Here is a 24548-nt window from a genome sequence, read left to right as displayed (position 1 = left end):
AAAATATCCTCACTAAGGAGCATGTGTTTGATTATAGGCAACCAGGGCAACTGCTTAACTCCGTACAAGTCAGGGAAACCAAACCCAGAGAATTTCTCAGCTTTCTACAAATCCCAGAGAAATCTACATTTCTGTATTTGTGATAACTTCAAAGCTCTTGCATTGAACCAGACTCCTTACATATGCCAGACTGTGCCAAGTTCTCTGAGGGCTGCAAAGGATATGACATGCAGTTCCTTCCCTGCTCCCACACATACTTGCAATCTAATCAGTAATTGATTAGGACCAGCTTAGGGACAAAGTCCAGACCTTTGCCCTTTAGGTCCCCTCCTTAGGGACTTGATGAATAAGAAGATGGTATATGGGTGCAGGAGGGGAAGAATGAAAGGGAGTAAGTCGGAGGGGGAGATGAACCATGAGAGACGATGGACTCTGAAAAACAAACTGAGGGTTCTAGAGGGGAGGGGGTATGGGTTAGCTGGTGATGGGTATTAAAGAGGGCACGTCTGCGTGGAGCACTGGGTGTTATGCACAAACAATGAATCATGGAACACTACATCAAGAACTAATGATGTAATGTATGGTGATTAATATAACAATAAAAAAAATTTTTTAAAAAGAAGATGGTATATGGGAAACAATTACTGGAACAGGTGGTCTATTTAACAGTGCCAGGAGAGAGAAGATGTGAAGTGAGAGTGGAGGTGGTGGAGACATCATGTGACCAGAGACAACAAGTGAAGGCAGAGGAGCAGAGAGCTTAGGAGCCTAGGGTCAGCCAGACCTAGGACCAGGAACCTGGCTCCATCCTTGTCCTCTGGCCCTTAGCCTCGTTGACATTATTTTCCTCATCTATAGAGTCTGGAGAATAATATCTACCTCAAGGAGTCATTATAAGATTAAAAGAGATGAGGCATCTAAGACACAAGGCTCTGTTTCCTGTTAGGGCTTTGGGGTATAGGCATTTGGGAGCCATTTTGATGGAGGGGTAGGGATCTCTAGCCACAAACGTTGAAAACATTTCTAGGCATCATGAAACTAGGGCAGACCTGGTTGGCTCATTACATTCCAGGCAAAGGGGACAACTTGAACAAATGCCCCAAAGCAGAAAAACCTGTAGTTCCCTGGACTTTAGACATGTTCATCCTAAACGTTGAACAAATAGCACATGGAGTTACCATATTTTGATGAAATAAAAAAATGATAAACAATTGCTACCACTTACTTAGCACTTACTATGAATCAAGCCCTGTGCTAGCACACCCTGCATGAATTATCTCATTTAATCCTCTCATTAGAGAGGAGTTAGAAATTTGTTGTCCCCATTTCAAATATGAAGCTCAGAGAAGTAAACGTAATTGCCTGAGGTCACACAGCTAATAAGTAGCAGGAGGGGAATAGACAGCAAGCTTCTACCTTGCTTCAGGCAAGGATAGGGATCCTGTGCAGACCTACCAGGTTCTCACCGCAACTTCATGGAGCAAACCTCTGACCCAGGGCGAACCCACAGAGTGATGTGCTCAGTTTCCTGATCATGGGCTCGGTGTTCTATATGACAAGCAGGAAGGGGTCCAAAGTCTTAGCAATCACTGATCCAGTCTCCAAACCTAAAATCATCCACTTTCAATATATTGGAGCAAGAAGGTAACTTGGAGGTCACATGGTCAGAGTCTGTCATTTTAGAGAGCGACATGACTTGCTTAAAACTTACCCAACCAGCTAGTAGAAAAACCTCCTGTAATCTCATCATAATTCTCTGACATTTTTAGCCTGCAACTAAAATGTAAAGATGTCTGATATTTGTCCATACAGCCAGTCCTATGTCCCAGGCCTACTGATGAAGTTGGGGAACAGCCAATTCACTTAACCATTACATACACATGTTCTCATCCCCAATATCTGAGCACATCACCATCCCCAAAGCACTTTCCCATCCATGGTCTCATTTATGTTCCATCTGTGACCTATGGCAAAACAGGGGTTATATGTCCATTTTGTGGACAAGAAATTGGAATTCAGGGAACCATAATACAAGTGTTGAGGATGAACACAAAATGCGTTTCCTCATTTAAGCCCAAGCATTCTTACCACTGAACCACACTGTCCTAATGAGGTGGTGTCATTAACTGATTTTTTTTTTAAAGATTACTCAGGTTATTAGATGGACCCATGGACAAATCTAGTCTAACATTTTCCTTTTGTAGTTGGGGAAACTAAGGCCCAGAGAAGAAAATGGGCAAACCCTAGCTACTCAGAGGCACGGCTAGGACTTATGACTTGAAAGTTCTCTGTTAATAACTATGTTAATTGACATATTTCTATTTCTTGTCCAGAGCACACTGTTAGGCATCTAGAAACAAGGCAATGTGTATTCTACAAGCTCTGTTCACTCACCAGGCCTACTGTGCTGGTGACAATAGGTTACAGTTCATGTGCTAACTCTGATTAAACATCAGTGTTTGTCTAGAGTTCAGTGTTGAGAGGTGACTCTGAGGGCACATCTGGGCACAGTGTAAAAGAATTCCTTTAATGGTATCTGTCACATATATAGGAAGGAAAACTGGTCTCAAGCCAGCCATATATTGGGCATTCTTATCCTAAAGTAAAACCCAAAGAAAGGGCATAATTATTAGTAGTAATTACACCACTTATGGAACACCTACTATGTGCCCGACACTGGGTCATACATTTTACCTTTGTTGTCATATAATCTCCATGGCAACACTGTGCAGTGGTTGCTATCATCACCATTGTCAGGAGAGGAAGACTGAGGCTCAGAATGTTATGTTACTTGCCCAAGATCCCCCAGCTAGTAAGATCTAAAGCCTAAAACAAGGGAGGCAGCTGGTTGCAGTGAAAAGGCAAGGGTGTGCAATCAGGAGACCTGGGTTTTACTCCTGGCTCTGCCACTAAGAAGCTACATGACATTGGAGAGTTCACTGCCACACTGCGGGACTCAGTTTCTTTACCTGTAGGAAGAGAGCACTGACAAGATGTGCCCCCATGAGGCCCTCCATCTCCGTGACTTTGACCCTGAGAATTTTCCCACTAGAACTTTGGTGGGTAGGGAGACAAGATCATCCACCACCCCCATAAGGCAGAAGGAAGGAATGGTGAGACAAGGATGCTTCTATCCCAGTCTCTGAAAAAAGTCTAGCTTCTAGTCCCCATGGCAGCCCAGAGCTTCTTGGCAGCCCCAACCCAGAGTCACTTAATCCTCCATCGACAGTTTAATTAAGATGTGTGAAGGGCTGTGAGAGCTGCAGATGATAGGAGAGATCCAAGAACAAATACCCCAAGTATGCTTCTAATCTTCCCTGCACTCATGCTGCCTTCACATCCCTGGAGATGAGATGTTCCTGATAGCCTGCTCTGAGCGGCTATGAGCACAGCCCTGGCATTTAGGGCACTGGGGTGAGGCTGAGAGCAGACATATTAATTTTCTGCATACCGTTGCCCAGAGGGCTCTTCAGCTCTGCCTATCAGCTGCCCCTTTCCCTGCCGTGGCCATCCTGTCAGGTCAGATTGCATCTTGCCATTGCCTTGCTGTGTGTTTTGTTAGGTTTCTGCCCGGAAGATCATCTGCAAATCTGGTCACAGCTGAATTTATACATTTCTCTGTTTCCTGTGAGAGAATATGACTGTCTCTCAGCGAATAGATGCTCTGATTGGTTCTGGGTATTTCCTCCCCTAACTTTGAAATTCTCCCTCCCTTTTCTCCTTTCTTTCTTCTTCTTCCTCACATGGACATTGTTGCTTGAATGATGTATCTTCGTGTAAAGAATCAGGTTTTTCAAGCCCACAAGGGACTCAAAGGTCCCCATGCCCCAACTCCTCATGGAACAGATGGGGAAAGACTAGAACCCAGGCTCCTCACTCCCAGTCCAGTGGCCTTTCCAGATGGTCAACCATACTGCAAAACACACCATCTCATTGATCTAATTATAGACTCCACCAAATGCCTCCCTGAAATTCTCAGTAACTATTTCCATTAACTTTCCCTTGAGAGCAGAATTTTTCTAGGCCCAAATATCTCGATAGATCAGTTGGTTCAAACAACAACATCTATCAATATTTTGCCAACACTTGATGTTGGTATCAAGGAAATAAACCTGATATTTGTATGCAAAGAAAAATGATGCATTGTGTGTATGGTCATTTTATACTAAATGAATCTTAATCTGCATATTAACCACTAGATTACATGAGTTGCTTGACTCTAGTGCTGCCTTAAAAAAAAATAGCCCCTTATATGTGTTTAACAATTGTCCATTTACAAAGCCAGACTCCAATACCCCTAAAATACGCCTACCCTTTGGGGAAAGGATGCTCTTTAGAAAGAGCATGTTAGATGAGAGGGATGACTTGTGGTCCTGGGTTGTGGGCCTTGACTAAGGAACTACTGTGTGCAAGGGTAATCTCTGTGAAGGACTCACAGAAGGGAAGATGCCCCCCCTCCTTCAAATAGTATCCACATACTTGAGACCTATACACAGCAAGGGTATCTCCCGATCTCGGCAGTCTAGCCTGACAGTCCAGTGAGTACCTGCACAGTGTGTCCTAGAGAAATACAAGCCCTCACAAGTGAGAGCCACAGAGGACATAGAGATCAGAATCACCTGGGGAACTTCTGAAAAAGAATTTTTTCTAGGCTCCACCCCAGATTGCTGAGTCAGAATCTCTAGGTTTAGAGGAGGGGCATCTTAATATTTACAATTTCTGCACATGACTCTGGTGCCCACTAGAGCTTGTGAACTATTGTCCTTGAAACTGAAGTGGTCTCAGAATACATAGGATTTGTTCTGGTCTGTGGAATGACTAGTAGGATGTGGCTGGAGGGAACAAGTGTATCCAGTGAAGGATACAGCCTAGGCAAAGTTCCAAAGAAGGGAAGGTTCAAAATGAGTTCAGGAGGAAGGGAGGAAAACAGTTTGGCTAGATTTAGAGGCTTTTGAAATGTAAACAGGCTACAATATTAGGCCTCAAGTTATTAGCTTTATCAGACAACAGTTTACATTCTGAAGTCTGTCTTGTAATATGACTCATGATCCAGAAATTCCTCAGTGTTGTCCTCCAATAATGAAATCAGATTCCACTGATATTCGGCTCTCCACTTCTGGGCAGTATAAACATGGCCTTCTTGAACAATAGATAGGGTCTATAATGTCTTTAGAAGCTAGACAGGGTCCCATTTCTTCACTCTCCCCATATAGAAGGGGAATATAATTCAGCAGTAATTAAAAGATTCTGAGCTATTCTGTTCATTCTGTATTTGTAAGATATTTGTACTTTGGAACCTACTGGTACTAATTAGAGCCTCTTATTTTGCAATCACTCATAATTTGTTTCTTCCTGAGTTAATCTCGCTCATGAATGTGTGATCAAGCTACACTCAGCTCTTCATTAGTGTGTGTGCCGACCTCAATTCCAAGCACAGCCAGCACTTAATTCCAGGTTTGTTCCTGTCCCCTTCCAGAGGTCTAAAATTGCCGTGTTTGAGAAGATGTGGACATACATGAAGTCAGCGGAGCCATCAGTTTTTGTGAGGACCACGGAGGAGGGAATGATCCGAGTGAGGAAATCCAAAGGCAAATATGCCTACCTTCTGGAATCCACCATGAATGAGTACATTGAGCAGCGGAAACCCTGTGACACCATGAAGGTGGGAGGTAACTTGGATTCCAAAGGCTATGGCATTGCGACGCCCAAGGGGTCTGCCCTGAGGTAAGTAGCCAAGATTTGCTTCCTTGGTACTCCCTCTCCCCTCCCTACCTCAGGAATGAAGCTGCTGTGTCTGCCACATGGCTCCAGTGCCACAATGTGAGCTGTCAAGGGGGCTCTTCTTGGACAACTGTGGGCCTGGAAGATTCCAGTCACCCAAGATCTTCAACCCTGAGGTTGGAAATTGACCTGGGGGCCTCAGCTTGCTATGACTGTTGCTGCCCATGTGTTCCTCCCCACACCTCGCCTTACCCCTCCAAGTGTGTTAAACATCAATGAAACTTGTGTTTGTGTCATGTGATCTGTAACACACCATCCTTTACCAAACACTCCCATATACAACTAGGCTATGAACAGAGTTCTCCAGCAACCTGGATTCTTTGAGAGAAGATGGTTTGTAATATTTGTCTCAAAAGAAACATAAACACATTGTCCAAATGAAAACTCAAGGAGTTTGAGTCCTAAAGGCTGTGGCTATGGCAATCAAAATAATACCAAATGAATGGCAGCCTCTCTTCTTTACCAGATACTGATTTCTTTTTTTTTTAAGATTTTATTTATTTATTTATTTATTTATTTGAGAGAGAGAACATTCATGCACAGTGGGGGAAGGGCAGAGGGAGAGAGAGAATCTCAAGCAGACTCTGCCCTGAGCATGGAGCCTGACGTGAGGCTCAATCTCATGACCCTGAGATCATGACCTGAGCGGAAACCAAGAGTTAGATGCTTGGACCAACTAATGGACTGAGCCACTGAGGTGCCCCCCAGATACTGATTTCTTTAGCAAGAAACAGGTAGTTCAGTAAAGAAGCAAAGTGAACTTTACTCTCACATAAAGAAGCTCTGGTATTCATTCCAAACAGCTAAGGTAGAGTCCTATAGACTTGGGATCAAAAGATGTAGATTTAATTCTTGGATTTACTACTCACTATCTTACCAAAGGTAAGGCATATCATCTCCCAAACCTTCAGTTTCCTCATCTGTAAAGAGAGGTTACTCATCCCAGCCCTTCCTAGGTCCACGATAATTGTGAGTCCAAATTTGGATAATCTATATAGAAGGTAACTGAAAACAGCACAGTATGAAGTAACCATGAGACATTATGTCAATTTACAGAGGGATTAAATCATTTTAGGGAAGGATAGTGTTCAAGGAAAAGTGAGAAGTGTTTAAAAAGGTTGCAAAAGGATGGAGAGGGGTTCCTAACCCATCTTGACATCCAGGACCACCTCTGCCTCCACATCTTGCATTAATGATATTGACCCCTGCAAGGTTCTAGGCACTAGGCTCGGACCTGGAGCTACAATTTTGAACAAAACAGACATAGTCTCTCTTCCTATGGAACTATATTCTTGCAGGGAAGACAGTCAACAGGTGATTATTGTTTGATGGTTCATGACAACTATGAGAGTTTCTATGATCATTGACAAAAGGCGACCTAGAGGACACCTACTTCCAGCAATACAGCAGAACAAAACTCCCACTACAAAACCTACATATGCAGGATAAAGTTATAACAAATAGCCTTTTTAATGGAAGTTAGGAAATTCCTAGGCCAAAACAGGAAAAGTACATCAAAACCAGAGTGAAATGCATAAGCTGACTATTCAGGGGCTGCCTTAAGCAGGGCAAAGTCATAAATAATGTGACAATCTACATGAATAAGAATCAGAAGTACATCTAAAGACATAAAAGTAATGAAAAACATTTTTAAAAGAGAAAGACACTGTCATAAGAGACACACATATTTAGAAAAATACCAATTAGAATTTAGAGAAGTAATAAAATCTCAATGGAAGGGTTAAACAACAAATTAGTCAAAGTGAAAGAGAAAATTATTACACTGGGGAAAACAATGGAGATGATTCCCCAGAATATCACACAGAAATATAAAAAGATAAAAACCATGACAAAGAGGTTAAGAGACCTGTAAGAGAAAAACAAAATCCCAGGTACATCTCCTGTGAGACAAGAAAGGAGAGTAGAGGCAGTATTTAAAGGGAACTTTCCAGTATTTATGGAAAATGTTAAAAAAAAAGAAAACGTTAATACCCAGATTTAAAAGTTATGTGTCCCAAGCAGATAAAAATCAGCAGCTGATTCACTTGAAACTGCAGAACTATAAAGACAAAGAAGATTTCAAACATACTTAGAGATAACAGGGTCTAATCTGGTATGCAGGATGGGTGGGGCGTGGCCAAGAAGGCTTTTCCAAAAACGTCTTTTCTCAAGCTGAACTATGACAGATTAATAGGAGTTAATAAGGTAATGTGAGGGGAGTAGAAGAGACAAGCAGTCCAGCAGAAGGAACAGCATGTGCAAAGACTCTAAGGTAAGGAATCATGGTACAGTTGATGAACTAAAAGAAGCCAAGTGCTCCTAGAACATAGGTAATAAAAAGGAGAAAAGGCTAAGCTGAGATTGGAGAATGAGATAGGGAAGGATTTTATAAAGAATTTTTGTCCTTATTTGAAGAGTAATGAAAATACACTGGAGAATTTTAAGTAATTTTCTGAAAATGAGGAAACAAAGGTCTCTGGAGGAGTACAAACAACAGATTGTACCTAATGAAGGGAAACCAAATAGCCTGGTATTTATCAATCATGCATTTTTGCCTGGAATAACTTAAAGGAGTCTCTGTACAAGTTTAGACAAAGTTCAAAGGGGATCCAGAGGAGAGTGCTTGGCAAGGAAGAGACTTTTATCTCAGAAACTTAAACAACACTACCCTAGAAAGGCCCAGAGTAGAGAATGAGCTCTTACAGGTCTCAGAACATCAATGATGCTGCAATACTACAACTTACTGAAGGCTTTATGAGTCAAGGATATTATTTGATCTAAATACTTGTATATAAAGTTAGGAAAACAAGGCACAGAGAGGTGACATGATTTGTCTAATCAATAGAGTACTGCCACCACATCCCACATATTGGTGCCTAGAATGAGGTGACAAACTCAGAAAATATTAGATGTTTGAGTGACATGAACCTAAAGCTCAGGTCATCTGGCACTCAAATGACTTTCCACTATAGTAAAATCTACCATTGAGTGAATGCCTATTCCATGGTACACAGTATGGTACATGCATTATCTTGTTTAAATTTCATACCTATGAAGTACCATTATCCCCACTTTACAGATGGGGGAACAGAGGCACAGATTTAAGTTACCTGACCAGGTTTACACAACTAATAAGAAAGTAGCCAGATTTCAAGCTCAGATAGTCTGATTCCAGAGCCCATGCCTGTGACTTACTCTAATGCTTCACTGGGCTTTAGGACTGACAGCACCATTAAAGGCAGGAGACTGGACTTATGTCAGGTTCCCGGTACCTATTCTCATGGGTCAAGCAATAGCCAACAACTGAAAAAAGCTAAAAAACAGACATTTGGAGCCCAGAGCATCCACTCATTACTGTGAAGATGCAAGGTGATAGTGATAGTCATTTTAATGCACCAAATACCACTTCTCTGAGCAGTAACACTGCTTTAATGGGTTTTGCATGCCCGAAGATTCTTTGGGGATAAATGCTGAAAATAATTTAACTCTGTAACAAAGAAAACCCTATTTCTTGTTTACATCCTATAAGATATAACAAGCTATTTACTGATTTTGAGAAAGCAAAAGAAAGGGAAAGGGAAATGAAAAGGAACATATTCCAGATATAGATCACTGATGGTGGATATGCAAGTCAAGAATACCCAACTGATGGCCCCATGTGCCCAGCTCTCTCCCGCTGCTCCATTCTCTTCAGCGACAACTTTTATGATAGTCATGGGGTCTCCTGACTCAAAACCAGAAGAGTAATGTTCATCCTAACAGGGCCATGAGTTTCTGACCTAGGAAAATCCCTTTTCCCTCTATGGGAGTCTCCCTCTCATCTCTGCATTAAAACAAATCATCCTAGCAACCAATAGTGTAGAAGTTCCATGAAACACAGAACTGCAAAATGGTTACAGAAAATATGAGCACGCATGCGCGCATGTGCTCACACACACACACACACTCCAGCCAGGGTTCCATCTTACCTTGGCCTCACATGCCCCAAAGGGTGCCATTTCCCCAAGGCATGGTCAAATACCAAAAAGTCATGGCAACCCAAATGTCACACAGACCTGTGTGCCTGCTCCAGAAGTCTTCAATCCATTGATTTGATCCCAGGAATGCATTCTGCATGACAGAGGTTGGAAGTAAGGAACCAGTAAGACGTGGTAGCTGTTTACTGCTTCCTCTGGTCCCCCATTTAAAAGGAGCTTATTATGTGCTCAAGATAATATTGCAGCAGAAATCAATTTTAATTCAGGTTATTTTGAAGTACAGCAAAAACTTTTTAAGACATTGTTCAGCCATTCACAAAGCTGTGAGCTCTGCAAAAGTCTTTAGAGAAAGCTGCTTCAGCAGCACTACAGGCATCGTCACAGACTTCCCTTCTGCCCTGTAAAAGTGGAGCTTCCACAACCCTGAGGCAGGTGTGCTCCAGGTTCAGTGCCTGTGCCTACATCAAACAGGAGTTCCCTGGTAGCCCTTCTCCATCACTTGCTCTCCATAAAAGCCAGACCTCACCATACCTACAGGGCATTCAGCCCCTTCTAGCCTGCCTGGAAAAAGCTCCAAGTTCCTCCAAGGCAGATCACCCAGCTCTGCCTCAGAAGGTCGGAGAACTGATATCTAAGGTCCAACTGTTCCTCTAAAACTTGCCAAGTGTACTTGGCAGAAGCCAGGCCATGGTCCCCACAGAGTGTTAAAAGGCTGTGTTAGTGACAGAATGGTGTTTTTGTCTCTTCTGCTCTGGAAACAAATACTTTGATGAAGCGAAGTAGTTCGATGCTTGATTTTCCATTTGGACAGGTGGTGTTTCTTTGAAACAGATGCTGTTTGTTGGCTGTCACTGCATGTTTGGGGCTGGATAAGGGGCTGAATTATGTTTCCAAAGCCCTTAGGTTATGGATAAAGACCTTCTCAGCCAATGCCAGTCACTAGGGAAAGGCAATTGGTAAATCAACTAATTATGATCTATTGGGCCCCTTCGTTGCCAACTAAATGTATTTGCTGGTCCATACTGAAGTCTACTTTCTTTATTATGATGAACACTCCCTTCAGTTAGAGATGATGTGTTCAAATTTCCTCAGTAAGGGGGCATGGCCCATGTTTTACCAACCCAAGAAGGAAGCCACACCAGATTGGCCTAAGTGAAAATCTCAATTAATGATTCTTCTTCACAAGCCATTTACTGGGAATTTGATGGATTTGCTGAGTTATAGCCTAATCAGGACATTGGTCAAAGTCTGGTCTTTAACTTTGACCGTGGTTACTATGGAGTCTTTTCTGGTCTCTGTGATTGTGACATGTTTGTCTTCTGTCATGTGTCTTGTCCATGCCAGATGTATGGGCCAGGGGGACAGGGGCTCCCTCCTACAGCTTAGTAGATGAGAGATGGGCACCCAGAAGGGTCTGAGATGTCGTCCCTGTGCTTTCCATTCATCTTCACAGATTCCTCTCTGAATATCTCCTCCACACAAGGTCCTGTGCACATGCTTTAGGAAGTAGCAGTGAGAGAGATGCAGTCTCAGCCCCTAAATTATGCATAACCAGATATAGCTCATAAGCAGAATTACACAGATGCCTATCATTCTACCCAGTGCCATAAGAGTCAGTGACACCCAAAAGGAGGAGAGTCAACATTTGAATAGGATTTGCAAAGGTTTTGTGGCAGAGGTAACATTGAACATAGGACCTGAAGAAATTGTGATAATGAGAAGTGGGGATCAAGTGGTCCAGATGGGGGGGATAAAATAAGCAGAGGTGAGAAAACATAGGGCTTACTTTAGGAACAACAGAGGGTCACTTTAACTAGAGAATGCATTAATAAGTAGGAGCAATTGGTTGTGGTCATACTGTGAAGGATTTCAACTGTCTCTGTATTTTTTATTCATTGTCAATAGGGGCCGTTAAAGGCCATTGATGTGGAGGGATCATGGACCAAACAGGCTCCCAAAGATTATCCTGGCAGTGGTTCTCAATGTGAATCAGAGAGAGGAGATTCACAGGCAGAGAGGTCATTTCGAAAGCTGTTACAGTCATTCTGATAAAAGGGAATGAATGTGGTCACAGATCATAACAGGTTGGAGACAGATGGAAGACATGGTAGACTCTATGCTCTTCATCAGACATAACCTCTACTTGAGGGCTTGAAAGCCTCTAATTTCTGAGACTTCTGTGCTCTTTAAGGCCTGACCAGGTACAAACTGATTCTGTCAAGGACAGAAATTGGGCAGATATGGGGTTCACCTCCCACACAGACTTGCTGCTGCTGCCTCAATTTCACCTCTTAGGTGCCTTGAAGATTCAGAAAGGCATTGCTGGGAGGGCTGCAGCAAGAATGGTGAAGGCTCCCAATCACTGTTCTCTGTCCCTATTGCACTGACTCCACCTTGCCTCTATCTGGTGTTTTTGTTGTTGTTGTTTGTTTGTTTGTTTGTTTGTTTGTTTTAAAGTAGGCTCCATGCCCAGCCTACTGAGCCCTGAGATCAAGACCTGAGCTGAGATCAAGAGTCGGACATTCAACCGACTGAGCCACCCACGTGCCCCAGTGGTTTTTGTAATCAGACTTAAGTTCATTAACATTTTAGTCACACTCGTATTCAACTGAATATATTTTTCTCCCTTTACACAGCCCTATTCTGGGAAGTAGCTACTAAGAACTGCTTGTCTGTATTGGCATATGGCTGAAGGAGGGAGGTTAAGGCCATGACTCAGGAAGAGATATCACAAGGTTTTGTGGGGACCATACCCACTTCCAGAGATTGAGGGTCTCCTAGTTGTCCACCTCAATGTTGGGGCCTCGTGACATAATTAGATCCTCAACTTGGTTCAGTGGGCCTCTCTTGAACACTTTTTTTTTTTTTTTTTTTTTTGCCTAATGCTGATCTGAGTGTTACAGAGGCCATCAAGAGAATTTTCTTTTAGAGAATCACAGTGACCCAGAATGTAATTGGGAAACAAGCAAGTGTTGTTTTCTGCAGTGTTGATCCTATTGCTCTAAAGAACATTCCCCAACTTCACTATGTGTCAAATTATTTAAGGAAGCTGTTTAAAAATGTTCCTTTCTAGACTCTCATTCCTTAGATTTCGCATTCTGCAGGTCCAGGGTGGGATTCAGGAATGTGCAATTTTAACAAGGCCCCTGAGCAATTCTGTTACAGGTAGACAGCAGTCTGTTTTGAGAAACAGGGCTAGAGGCCAGAGAATAGAGATGGACAAGGTCTGAGGAGACAGCAGCTTAAAAAGAGAAGGAAGGTTAATATGATGGGAGCATGACAGGGAAACTGCACTGAATGGTGTCCAAACCATGGTCCTTAGAGTTGAGCGACCTTCATTCAGGTTCCAGGGCCATTACTTTACCTGCAGGTTGATCTCACTTGGTAAGTCATTATAACTTTATGAGCCTCTGTTTTCTTTTCTGTAGAAATGGAATAATAGTAATTCATTGCAGTTGCTCTGAGTTTTGATGAAACAGCACAAAGTGCTTGTCACAGAGGGTAACTCATTAATGTTAATTCTCCACCCCTCCTCTCCTCCCATTAGACCTACCAAAAAGTCACTTTTGAACCAGATAACTTATTTCTTCCTTCTTTGTGAAACACACTGTGTTCATCAGAAATACACACGAACACCAGCCTACCTCCTGGCACTGACTGCATTAGAAATAAAATGTCTCTCTCTGAGAACAATTTGTGGTCCTCCCCCACAGAGAACACACTAAAAAAATAAAACCCTGATATTTCTTTTTCTCCCTCCCTCCCACCCTCCTCCCATAGTATAGTACTGTGCAGGGCCTGCTGCTGAGAATAAATACAGCATGTCCCAGGGAAATGACAGGACCTTTCAATTGGTCCTTGCCTCCTGATGGGTAGCCAGGGATGCTTGTTGTCATGGTAACCCCATGAACTCTGTGACCCAGGTCAGACCTGATCAGAGACAAAGTTCTCTGAGCAGAGAAGCTGAATTTGCCTGCATCCTCAGAAGAGCTGGAGAGAAAGGAAGAGAGGGAGGGAATGGGGGATAAAAAGGGAGGGAGGGACGAAGAGAAGGAGAGAGACAGAAAGAGAGAGAGAGAGAGAGAGAGAGTGTGTGTGTGTGTGTGTGTGTGTTTGAATAGAGACTGGAGGTCTGCTAAAGGAGCACTGCATCAATACAGAAGCTTCTCAGGTCAGGACACATGAGATGGATTATAGAGTGAACTGAGAAATCCTCCTAGGAGACTGGCACAGCAGCCCAGTGTGGAAGTCCAGGCAGTGGGGCAGCGGGGGGGGGCGGGGTGACAAGGGCTTGATTTAGCATTTAGTGGTGATAAGACCTATTGTTAACATTTATCGGGCACTGACTCATCCCAGGAGCTTCTACAAAATATTTGATGTGTATTAGCTTATATAATCCTAACAACCCTGGGAAGGTAGTATTGTCTTCACTTTGATCATATAGTTTGGGAAACTGAGGCATAGAGAGGTTATGGAACTTGCCCAGGATTACCTGGCATGGAAATTGGAAAACTGGATTTTCAACCCAGGCAGCCTGATTTCAGAACCTCTTCTCAGCCATTAGGGGAAAAAAAAATGGATATAAGGACAGAAACTGTGAGGAAGAAATGATTATTCAGAGGATAAAGATCACTGATGGCCTCTCCTCCAACACACACAGGTACAATTGCATTTAGTTCTACCCAAGTAATATGCAAGTCAGAAAGCTGTGGCCCCACAAAAGGAAGTGGCTCACTGTCGTGCACTGCCTGAATTCCGTAGAGAGCCCCGGCCTCCCTTCCGCACTGTTTGCATAGGGGGGAGTGCATATCCATCTCTCCCCAGGGTCAGGGCCCTACCACAGGTTGATGTCATTGCCCCATACCCAGAAATGGAAAAGGGTACATCCGATGCAAACTAAAGTTTCCTGCTGACCCAAGACAGACTGAACCAAAAATATCTCCAAAGATTTTCATGCTTCTTGAAACTCTATAGTGCTTTTGACTCCTTTCAATGACAGCAACTCTCTAGTCCTTTTGACCATTTTAGACTTGATTGTACCACATGCGTAAAGAGGAAGGACACTTCATTCTTTCCACACCTAACAGTGTGCTGGGCATGCACATGCATCCAGTGCCCTAGGGACATCCAGGCATGAGCCTTCCCCCTGCCTTTGGATTTGGGTATTATCATTTCCCGTTCACCAGTTCGGAAGCTAAGATTCAGAGAGGTAACACTCTGCCCAGGTTCTCACTTTGATTTGTGGAATGCAGCCAAAGTACAAACCTGCCTCCTGAACCCCCACATCCCCACCTCTGTGCTGATGGAGGCACCCCTCACTGCCTTTGCCACCTTTTAAGGTGGCATCTTTAAAACAAGAGGGTAAGTGAGACACCAGGTGGCCTCCACAGCCAGAGCCCTCCATCCAGAAGCCCCGGACTCTGCTGGAGATCCACGGTGCAGATGTACCGTGGAGGATTGTGGTAAAATCACAAAGGCAAAGGCACACTCACTCCTGTTACAGCTCTGTTCTTATCACGCCTGCTTGAGAAGCTCGTAAACGGCAGAGCAACACATTGAGGAGAGAAAGAGGAGGAAGGTGGACAGAGCAAGGTGGCAAGGAGGAATCCGGAGAGATGAACGGCCTGGGATGAATGGCCTTAACAGCCACGAGAACAGCGGCCCAGCACGGGCTGTGATTTGCCTGCCGAAGCACTGCTTTCTCCCGCTGATATACAAATTGTATGTTGCTTTCTTTTAAGAAGCTGTTGCTGTCAAAAATAGCATCTTTTTTTTCTCTCTCTCTCTCTCTCTCTCCCTATCATCAGCAGCTTTCTTTCAGATGTGCCCACTCTTCTTTTCTAAGAAGGCAACTGCTGTTATACAAAGGCAGACCGAGAGGGAGAAGGTCTGGGTACCTGTCCCAGCCCTGACACTTGGGCCTTGTGGGCGTGGGAAGCGAATGTGCTTTGCTGTGGATCAGACTCTCCTTCAGACCCGGCCTCCCATGCTCACAGCCTGTGTGATCTTGGCTATGTGGCAAACAGCTGTATGGACCATCAGTTGAGTGTTAGGGCCCTGAAGTCAGGACTGAGAACAAATCCCAGGTGTGCCAGTTAATGACAGGAGTCACTCAGACAAATTATTTCACCTTCCTAATCCTCAGTTTCTCCAAATACAACAACTGGAGGTAACTAGCATTCACATTGGTGGTTGTTAAATAATTAAATGAGCTAATATAAGGTGTTTAGCACGGTGCCTGGCACATACTCAAGTGGCTAAGAAAGGTTAACTCTCATTACTTAATCTCTCAGAAGCTTAGTTTTCTCATCTTCCAAATGGGAATCCTGCTATAAGCTTTGCACAGTGTGGAAATAAACTATTTCATCTTGGGAAATAAATGAAATCACTTATAAAGAGCTCATGGTGCATGAGTTCTTGAATATTAATCCCCTTTTCTCCCACACTTCTTTTCCTTCTGCTTCCCCTTGACACTCGTCATCTGTTCTGTTAGTTTGGGGATCTGACCAAAATAAGCAGTGATTGCCTTCTCTTGGCCAGACCACTCTCAGCTTCTTTTCATGGTAATGAATGGAATTTCAGGATATGAAGAGACGGAAATATCCAAATATACAGTTTTATTCTCCTTTCCACTCAGGGCCCCCCAAAGTTCAGCTAATAGCCATCTTGCTTCCATCCAGAGCCTGGTTTCTGAGGGCAGGCAGAAAGGAAGGGGAAGGGGTAGCCCTGAGCTGAGCCCCCACACAGAAATTCTGGGCCATCTGTTTAGTAACATTTATGAATCACTCCATGTGCTGAGATCGTGGCTTGGCAATCACATCTAATTAGCCTCTTCCTCAGCCTCTTTCCCTCAGAGGAAAGGGGCAAAGGACCAGGCGAATCCCTAACAGAGGAGCCAACATCCCCCTAATGAGATGGAGGTAGTAAGCCAGGGGAGTCTCCAAACAAAAGAGAGTCAGACAGGCATATTTGCATATATTATTCATACCTCCTCATCACACCCATCTAGCAGAAAAAGAGCATAATGACCTCTTAATCATATTCTCTATTCCAACGGGAATTAAATTTATTCCTTTGGAGGAATGTAAAAAAAAAATTCCATAGCACTATTTGAGCCAGTCTCCTTTGGGCCCACAAATACCACAACTTTTCCCCACCTGGTGTCTTTTCTTACTGCTTCCTCCTTCCTAACTACATTTCAAAGTATGGTCCAGTGAAGCAAGGGCCAATGGTCTTACAGAACCTAGCAGAAAATTTAGCATGTAGACAACTCCTATTGACTGTTTGTCACACTGACCGATTCCTACCCGGCCAACTTTCAGGTGTATGGTGACTTTTTGAGCATGTTATAAAATCAGTTGATGTGTCTGGTCTTGTGTAGTTTCATGAGAACCAGGAAATACCAGTCCTACTATATAACTGTATAACATAAATTCAACCAACCAACTCTTTAACTCATGAGTCTCTTTGGCCATTACTAGAGCACATCCTAAAGGCAGCTGATGAAACTACATGACCATGATCATACAATTTAATTCTACCAATATTCTAAGTATAGCATTTTTCAAAGCACTAAAGTAAGTCTTCTTAAGGAAAGCAAAATGATTATGATATTGGCACCCCCAAGATTGGTTATCTAATAAAGGGGCTGTAATCAAAAACGTCCCCAAGGGCTAGGTAAAGAAAAGAAGGAAATGGATTGGGGTAAATGCTTATATGATTTCCGTATTTTTAATAGAACCATGAGTTCAGGCAATACTTCTCTAACAAAATCACAGTGCAAACACTATGATAAATAATAATTACAGTGAATATTTATTGAGCACTTGCTGTATATGGCAGACACTCTCTAAGTCCCCAAATGCTTTCTCTAATTCATGTAATCCTCATAAGAACCCAATGAAGTAGGTACTACTGCGAATCTCATTTTATGGATAATAAATCAGCAGCACAGAGAGATTAAATTTTTGAGGGCACACGGCTAGTCACTGGCAGAGCCAGGATTTGAACCCAGGCAGTCCAGCTTCAGAACCTATGCTCTTATCCCCTACACTATCCTATAAATGGAAAACTGACAGTCTCTGGGTGATCACAGAAAATTACGGGGACTTACGGAACAAAAGATTATATGCCTATCTAGAGGGAAAAGACTTCACTCAGTTCTGATTTAATATACTGCTGTGTCAGAATGATGCCAGATCCGGTTTTTCAGAGAAACTAGAAATCTCAATTTTTGTGTGAACTATTCAAAATTTTCAGTGTTGGTCACAGTTAAGAGAGAAGTAGAGAAGGCACAGCCTAGTAATGACTAACAGTAATACAAAAAAAGAGAGGAAATACTGTGAAGATGATAGAGGATGGGTAGATTGATAGATAGATCATTATATAGCTGGGTGAACAAGGCACAGTGGGAAAACCATGCAGGGAGGGGTTAATGTCCTGCCTTTTGGGTGGGAGTTCTAGGAAGGCCCCCAAGGGAGGCAGCAGTCCCTGAACAGGGCCTTAAACCAGTGGGGAGAATATCTACAAGCAAGACAGCGAGAAAGATAATTCAGGTAGAAGATCCAGCAAGCATACAGCGCAAGAGTGAAGGGGGGAGTAAGCCATGCATTCTTTATCTATCTTTGTATCGCTGTTTGCAGCAGGGAATCATTTCCTCAAATGAAATCTCTTGTGGAATCCCATTGTAAAAGACAAATGGATGGAGTGGGGGTGGCTGAGCTGCTGAAACAGGAGACGAGGGGCTGGAGGTGGAAAAGGAAGAAGAGAACTCAAGACGGGTTTGGGCCCAGGGTGGGAGACTCAGGAGATCACAATGTTCCTCTCTCCCTCAGGAGCCATTCTCCATCACTAAAGAGACAGTCCTCCAACATTACAACCCTGTATGTTTTAAAGTCCACAAGAAAATAATGGTCCTGCTGGCCTGCCCAGCATTCTGTTCTCATTGGCGTCTGTCCTTTGGTGGCTGGTACTTAGAACTGGCCCAGCTTCCCTTCCTTTCAGTGAACCAGAGGCGGCTGAGAGGAGACCAGTGGGCTGGCTCTTGCCCTGAATGGTGTTTCCACTCCCTGTGTTAATTCTAAGGAGGCTTTCATTCATCCGCCCCCCCCCCCCGCCCCGTTATCTTTTGTCAAGCATCTCTGGAATGTCAGACACAAACCCTGTCATGCTGCTGACACATGGTTCTGCATTACAGGACCAGATGTGCTTTACTATGAGCTGCAAATGAACTGTTGGCACCTGCTTCTCACAATGTGGGGCTGGCTAGGGATCAAACATGCCTCCGAAAAGCTTTCTGTGTAGAGTCCCGGCTGAACGGGCCAGACTTCAGGTCCCCATCCAGGTCTCTGCACCGTACGAGGTGATGGTAGCCGTAGGACCCTAAAGAAAGTTAAGAGGGCCAGAAATATATATCACACAGGTAAAACTAGCATGCAGCTTCTGGGGATTCACGTAACTTTACCCATGTGATACAACATAGGTTTCAGAAACTTAAAACTCCTTCATTCAAAAAACACGTATCAAGAAGCTCCTTGTGTTAGCTATTGTGCTGGGGGCAGAGTCTCTGCCATTAGAGAACCCTCAGTCTGGTTGGAGGAGCCAGCAATGGATATGGAATGATGAGTTTACTGTTGTAGGGTATACAAGTACAGCAGATCAGAAAGGAAGGCCTGATCCATTCTGCAAGACCCAGGATTTGCAGAGAACAACATATGCTAGAGGCTTATATGAGGAAGAGGTTCTACAAGTGGTAAAGTATACCAGGTAGAGCATGTGCCAACACAAAGAGGTGTGGTGTCAGTGGCACTTCCAATCCAGACACTTGTCCTCAATAATCTCAAAGCACTTTGACATCTGTCACTTCATTTGAGCCTCACAATACAGACAGTTGGAGCTGGAGCTTATCAATTCCCATTTTCCTGGGAAAACTGAGGTACAGTTATGGTAACCAGCTATCCTGGTTTGCCTGGGATTGAGAGGGTTCCTGGGATGTGGAACTTTTAGTGCGAAAACCAGGGAAGTCCCTGGGCAAACTGGGACCAGTCTGTCACCAGAGGTACAGTTATAGGACTTGCCATGGAACTTGACCAGAAATTAGTGAGGGACTCAGATCAGACTCAGATTCTTTTCTCCACCTCGGAGTGGAGAGATGAAAAGAGTGCTCTATATGTGTTTCCTTTTCCTTTTTTTTTTTTTTTTAAACCAACTCCTCTGTGTTATTTTGCAGGGTTAGAAACCAAAGACAAATCTTCTGTCTTTTAGCTGAATCAAAGGCTGACCAACACTCCTTCTCATGAGATCCCAGAACTGATTATTTCTTGAGTATATTCCAGAAGAGAAAACCACCTGTAGTGGTCACAGGTGAAAGGAACTTTGGCCTTACAGAGGTCTGCCTTTTAAATGAGACTTCTGACATAACCCAACTCTCTATTTCCATCTGCTTGGTTGGAAATAACCTCTCCCACATGACTTACCACTCCAAACTACTGGGCCAGTAGCATCTTCTGGACCCTTAGCTTTCTGCCCCATCAGTGATAGTGTTTACCTTGGACAATCCATACTGACAATGTCAGAGTCTGAACTATAAAGACAGAAGGAATCTTTGAAATCATTATCCAAAAGGGAGGTGATTAAAAGAGTGCTTTCTAGGATCCGAGTCCACAGACACCCAGACCTGTCCTAGACTCAACTATTCTTCCCCTTGGGAAGGCAAGCCAAACAAGCTTTGGTTCTTACTGAGGCTCTGGCCCCCACTCCAAGCAAAATGACGCTGGTTTGGCTTCAGCAAAGGAGCAGAAACACCCAACCAAAGAAGGCCTTCAGCTGAAGTGGTTTCCTCATCTTCTGAGGCCTGCCTAAGAGGCGTTGCTGCAGGGCTCAGAGATATGTGTAAGGGGAGAATAGAAGTGGCTGCACCTTCCTCACAGAAGAAGCACCCTGGGCTTCAGAACCCTCCAACCCCATGAAAGGAAGAGTTAGAATGACCATGCTTACTTATACACTTTGGATCCAGTGCAAGGAAATTACCACTCTTCATGGTCCCCCTAATGCCTTTAAACCTCACTCATCAATAGCTGCCCTCCCCCTTCTTGAGGACAGATGCAGAGCTCCTTGAAGTCTCTTCCCTTAGAAGCCCAGTGGATCCCAGACTAGAGATGTCATGGACCAAATATAGTGCCAAGAAAGAAAATGGTGGTAGAGACACTTGACAATGATTTATCTTGCCAATGAATCTTGATATCTTAGAAGAAACAAGACAAAAAATGACCACCTCTCATCAACATAATAAGAGAAGAAATATGTTAACACTAAAAAAGAAGGAAGGAAATAATCGTACATAAAGGACTGTCCTTTAAATGGAAAAGTTCAGCTTTCTGAAAACTCACGATACAACCCTTATCTTTCCTCATTTTCCCATTGATAAGTGAAAGCTTCATCACAAATTGGCCTGGCTCTTTGGACCACTGATTGAGTCCTAACTTTTTATGCAGCGCATGTATTCCCTCCGTGTTTTTCCTGACCAGCAGTTGTCCCATCAACAATGTCCCACCAGACTGCCACTTTGCAAATAAATCCCCTGAGAGCTCTAGCAGCTCCAAAGTTTACCATCATATTAAGCATAATTCTGTGTCCCTGTGGTTTCATCTCCCTGATCTAATTCTGCCCTCCCCATTGAGAATAAATCTAATTCCTCTTCTACTGACCACCAGTCTCAAGTTTCCAGGTGAGCCCTGTTTACTTTGCAGTGACCTACTGTCTCCATGATCCCTGGATTCAGAGTTAAAACTTTTCAACATTGTCTGTTCCTCTCATATGAGTCATTACACTGGTTAATTACTTAATACATATTTACTTAGGACTGACTGTGCAGTATAGATGGGCTGCTGGTCTGAGGCCTCTCCCTGCTTAAACACCTTCCCTGTCTCCCTTGCCTGCAGGTAAAGTGTTGACTTCTTGGCATATCCTGCCAAGATAATTAGGGCTTAGACTCAGTCAGCTGTTGTAGCCTCATTTCCCTCGTGACCACATTCCGCAGGCCTGTGCCTCCTAGCTCTACTTCCTGATTTCACTCTTCCCTTTTCACAGAGCACTTCCTGAAGATTTTCAAACTCCCACCCACTATCAGAATTAAACTCTCCCCTTTTCTGGTGCTTCCGTGATTATTTTAAAATCAGATACAGTCTTCCATGACCCACTGAGAAGCTTTTCTGCCTCCCTCATGAGACTGTACATTCCTTGAAATATGAGGTTTATAACTTGCTCAGTTCTTTATTCCTACTAAGTACCTAGCATGGTACTTGACACTGAATCGGCTCTCATAAATATTTGGGGAGTTGACTTGAAGACATCAACTCTTTACACCAAAGGTTTTATAATCCAGTGAAAGACTAAGGCTAATACACATGAAACTGTAGTAGGCAGGGCAGTGAATTGACCGCTAGGTTCCAGGGAGGTTCAAAGGAAAGGTCAATGAGAAATCAAGTGCTGATGGAAAAATTCAAGGAAAACATGGGGAGCATTGCAAGGCAACCAGTGTTATGAGAGAAGTTAAGGAAAACAGCAAGCTGCAAGCATATAGAAGCAGGAAGAAACACACTGTTTGAAGGGGAGCAGGATGTCTAGCAGCCTAATGTGATTAGAACCGAAGCTTCCTTTGAGGGAGAAGAGGCATAGCATATCACTGCAGGCTGAGTATGAGCTCCAAGGGCTGTTTTATCCCATACTCCTCAGATGCTTGAACACAAAGTTTTGAAAGAGAGACAGTTGCTTCAAAACTGAAGCCCAGAATTCAGTCCTTAGCCTTTCATAAGTTGAGGCCTAATTAAAACCATCTGAAATATCTCCCTTGACTCCTTTTTTCCAAACTTCAATTTCCCTGCAATCAAACTTCTTCACAGTGGCAAGTTCGAATACATTGAATCTTAATGAGTACCAGGTCATCCTGGAGACTACCTTTCTAGGGTTCCAACTCCTCCCTTCTCAAGACATCCAATGATACTTCATTGATCCAGATACTCACCTGGACCCATCAGCTCCTGTGGCTTAAAGTCAGGGCTCAGGTAGTTGAGGGTCTGCCAGAACCAGAATAGCGACAGGCTACTGTTGTTCTAGTATCATCATTTTTATCTCCTACAAAAGAAAGAGAGGGAGGGAGGGGGGAAGGAGGGAGGGATGGAGGACGAAGAAAGGAAGGAAGGAAGAAAAATTTCTTTGGCCTCTTCCTTACAGTCAAGTTGTAAATTAGCATCTTATGAAATGACCTATAATGAGGTTTTTCTCCTCTGCTGCCTTGGCTCTGCTGTGGGCTTGGATAATGGAGATCCTTGGGTGTTACGACTGTGTGCAAAGTAAAAGTTTTGAAAAGGACTGAGGGAGTGGGGAGAGAAAGGTCTAAATAAGCTTTCTTGGGCTTCCTGATGCAGATAGCACCTAATCCAAGACAGGCTGGAAAGAACAGTGCTTACGTGCACAGACTGCAGTCATACAGAGCTGAGTTAGAACTTTAGGCTAGTTATGTATTTGTCCATGGAATGTAATAGTAATAATAGGATGACCAAATAGGGATGTGAGGTTTAAATGAAATAAAGCATGTAAAGTACTAATGCCTGGCCCATAATAAGCTCTCAAAAAAATAATTACAATTATTATCTTATGATCCTGTGCATTTTCTTTGCACACTCTGGTCCCTTACTGTTGTGTTCCAGATAGGTGAGTTTACCAAATAGCTGAGTTAGAGACAGATAAGGTTATTATTTGCACTTAGATTCCATCCATCCATTCATTCAATCATTCATTCGCCTCCTCCCCCACCAAAAAAAAAAAAAAGGTATTTCTCGCTTTTATACTGCAAATATTGTAGGGAGGAGTTTAAAAACAGGAACAATGTGTACCAAATATTGTAGGGAGGAGTTTAAAAACAGGAACGATGATCTCTGCTCTGGGGAACTGACAGTCTATTTGAGGAGACCCAGCCAACATACCAGTTAGCTATGAGATTACAGCATAACGGATCAGAGTTCAAGTTCAGAGAATCACCTGGGAAGAGGGATGTTCAGTGGTAGAATTTAATTAAATGCTTTGTCAGGAAGTCCCTTTTTCAGTCTGTGATATCATGAGCCCGCCAATAAAGGACATAAATTTTCACCTATTTCCCATTCTGGGGCTTGTGCCATGAGGATTGTCCACTTTCCTAAACACCTTTTCACACCACTGACCCCAAACTGGATTCTGTGCCTGAAGGGAACAAACAGTAGAGACCTTATATCTGAAGATAGAAAAGTGGTCTGATAGCTCACAGCAAAAATGAGAATTAAGAACTTGCTGACCCTGACCTTTATTCTCTCTTTCAGTGGCTCCCTCTACCTTCTCTCCCATACCCAGTTCCCCTTTATGCCTATGACAACACTCCTCCCTCTCCCACTTGAGTCTTTCTATCTATGTCCTTCTTAAATGCAAAGGTAGAAAGAGAAGAAAGGGTCAAGAAATCTAGGCAGTGGCTGTCTGTCCCTGCATTGAACATCCCTAAGGAAAAATCCCAAGGCCCATCATTGCCCTTTGTGTGTCTGTTCAAGATCTGAAACCCTTTTTGTTTTGCTTTCAGACAGAAAAGGAGAGAAAGGGTTGTCCCACCAAGGTATCTAAAAGACTGAAGAGTGCGTTTCAGGGATCTGTTAATGGAAATTGTTTGCCCAGCTTGAAAATTGCCACATTTAAACTCACAATGTGGGGTAAGCGAAATCATAAATATGAACTCCTTTTCAGGCAGCAAACAGCAAGCATTTGGAGTCT

At 43.4% G+C, this 24548-nt stretch overlaps 1 protein-coding gene across 3 annotated transcripts in view; it reads left to right on the top strand.

The window, feature by feature from the left end:
* The window catches only part of GRIA1 (glutamate ionotropic receptor AMPA type subunit 1), a 306924-nt gene that overhangs the window by 262318 nt on the left and 20058 nt on the right, over positions 1-24548 (top strand). For 2 of the 3 annotated variants that reach the window (XM_028106558.2, XM_028106561.2), the window contains exon 13: positions 5477-5724. In XM_028106558.2, the coding sequence (XP_027962359.1) occupies positions 5477-5724 (248 nt within the window). Of the gene's footprint in view, positions 1-5476; positions 5725-5777; positions 5974-24548 lie in introns of those variants that run through there. The other variant, XM_028106560.2, reaches the window with a different exon arrangement.

This window comes from Eumetopias jubatus, unplaced genomic scaffold (assembly GCF_037043125.1).
Source record: "Eumetopias jubatus isolate StellerSeaLion01/CBP00866 unplaced genomic scaffold, mEumJub1_p1.0 scaffold_5, whole genome shotgun sequence".
NCBI classification, from domain to species: domain Eukaryota; kingdom Metazoa; phylum Chordata; class Mammalia; order Carnivora; family Otariidae; genus Eumetopias; species Eumetopias jubatus.
Note: the sequence above shows the minus strand (reverse complement) of the source record. Positions and strands in the feature narration are given on the sequence as shown.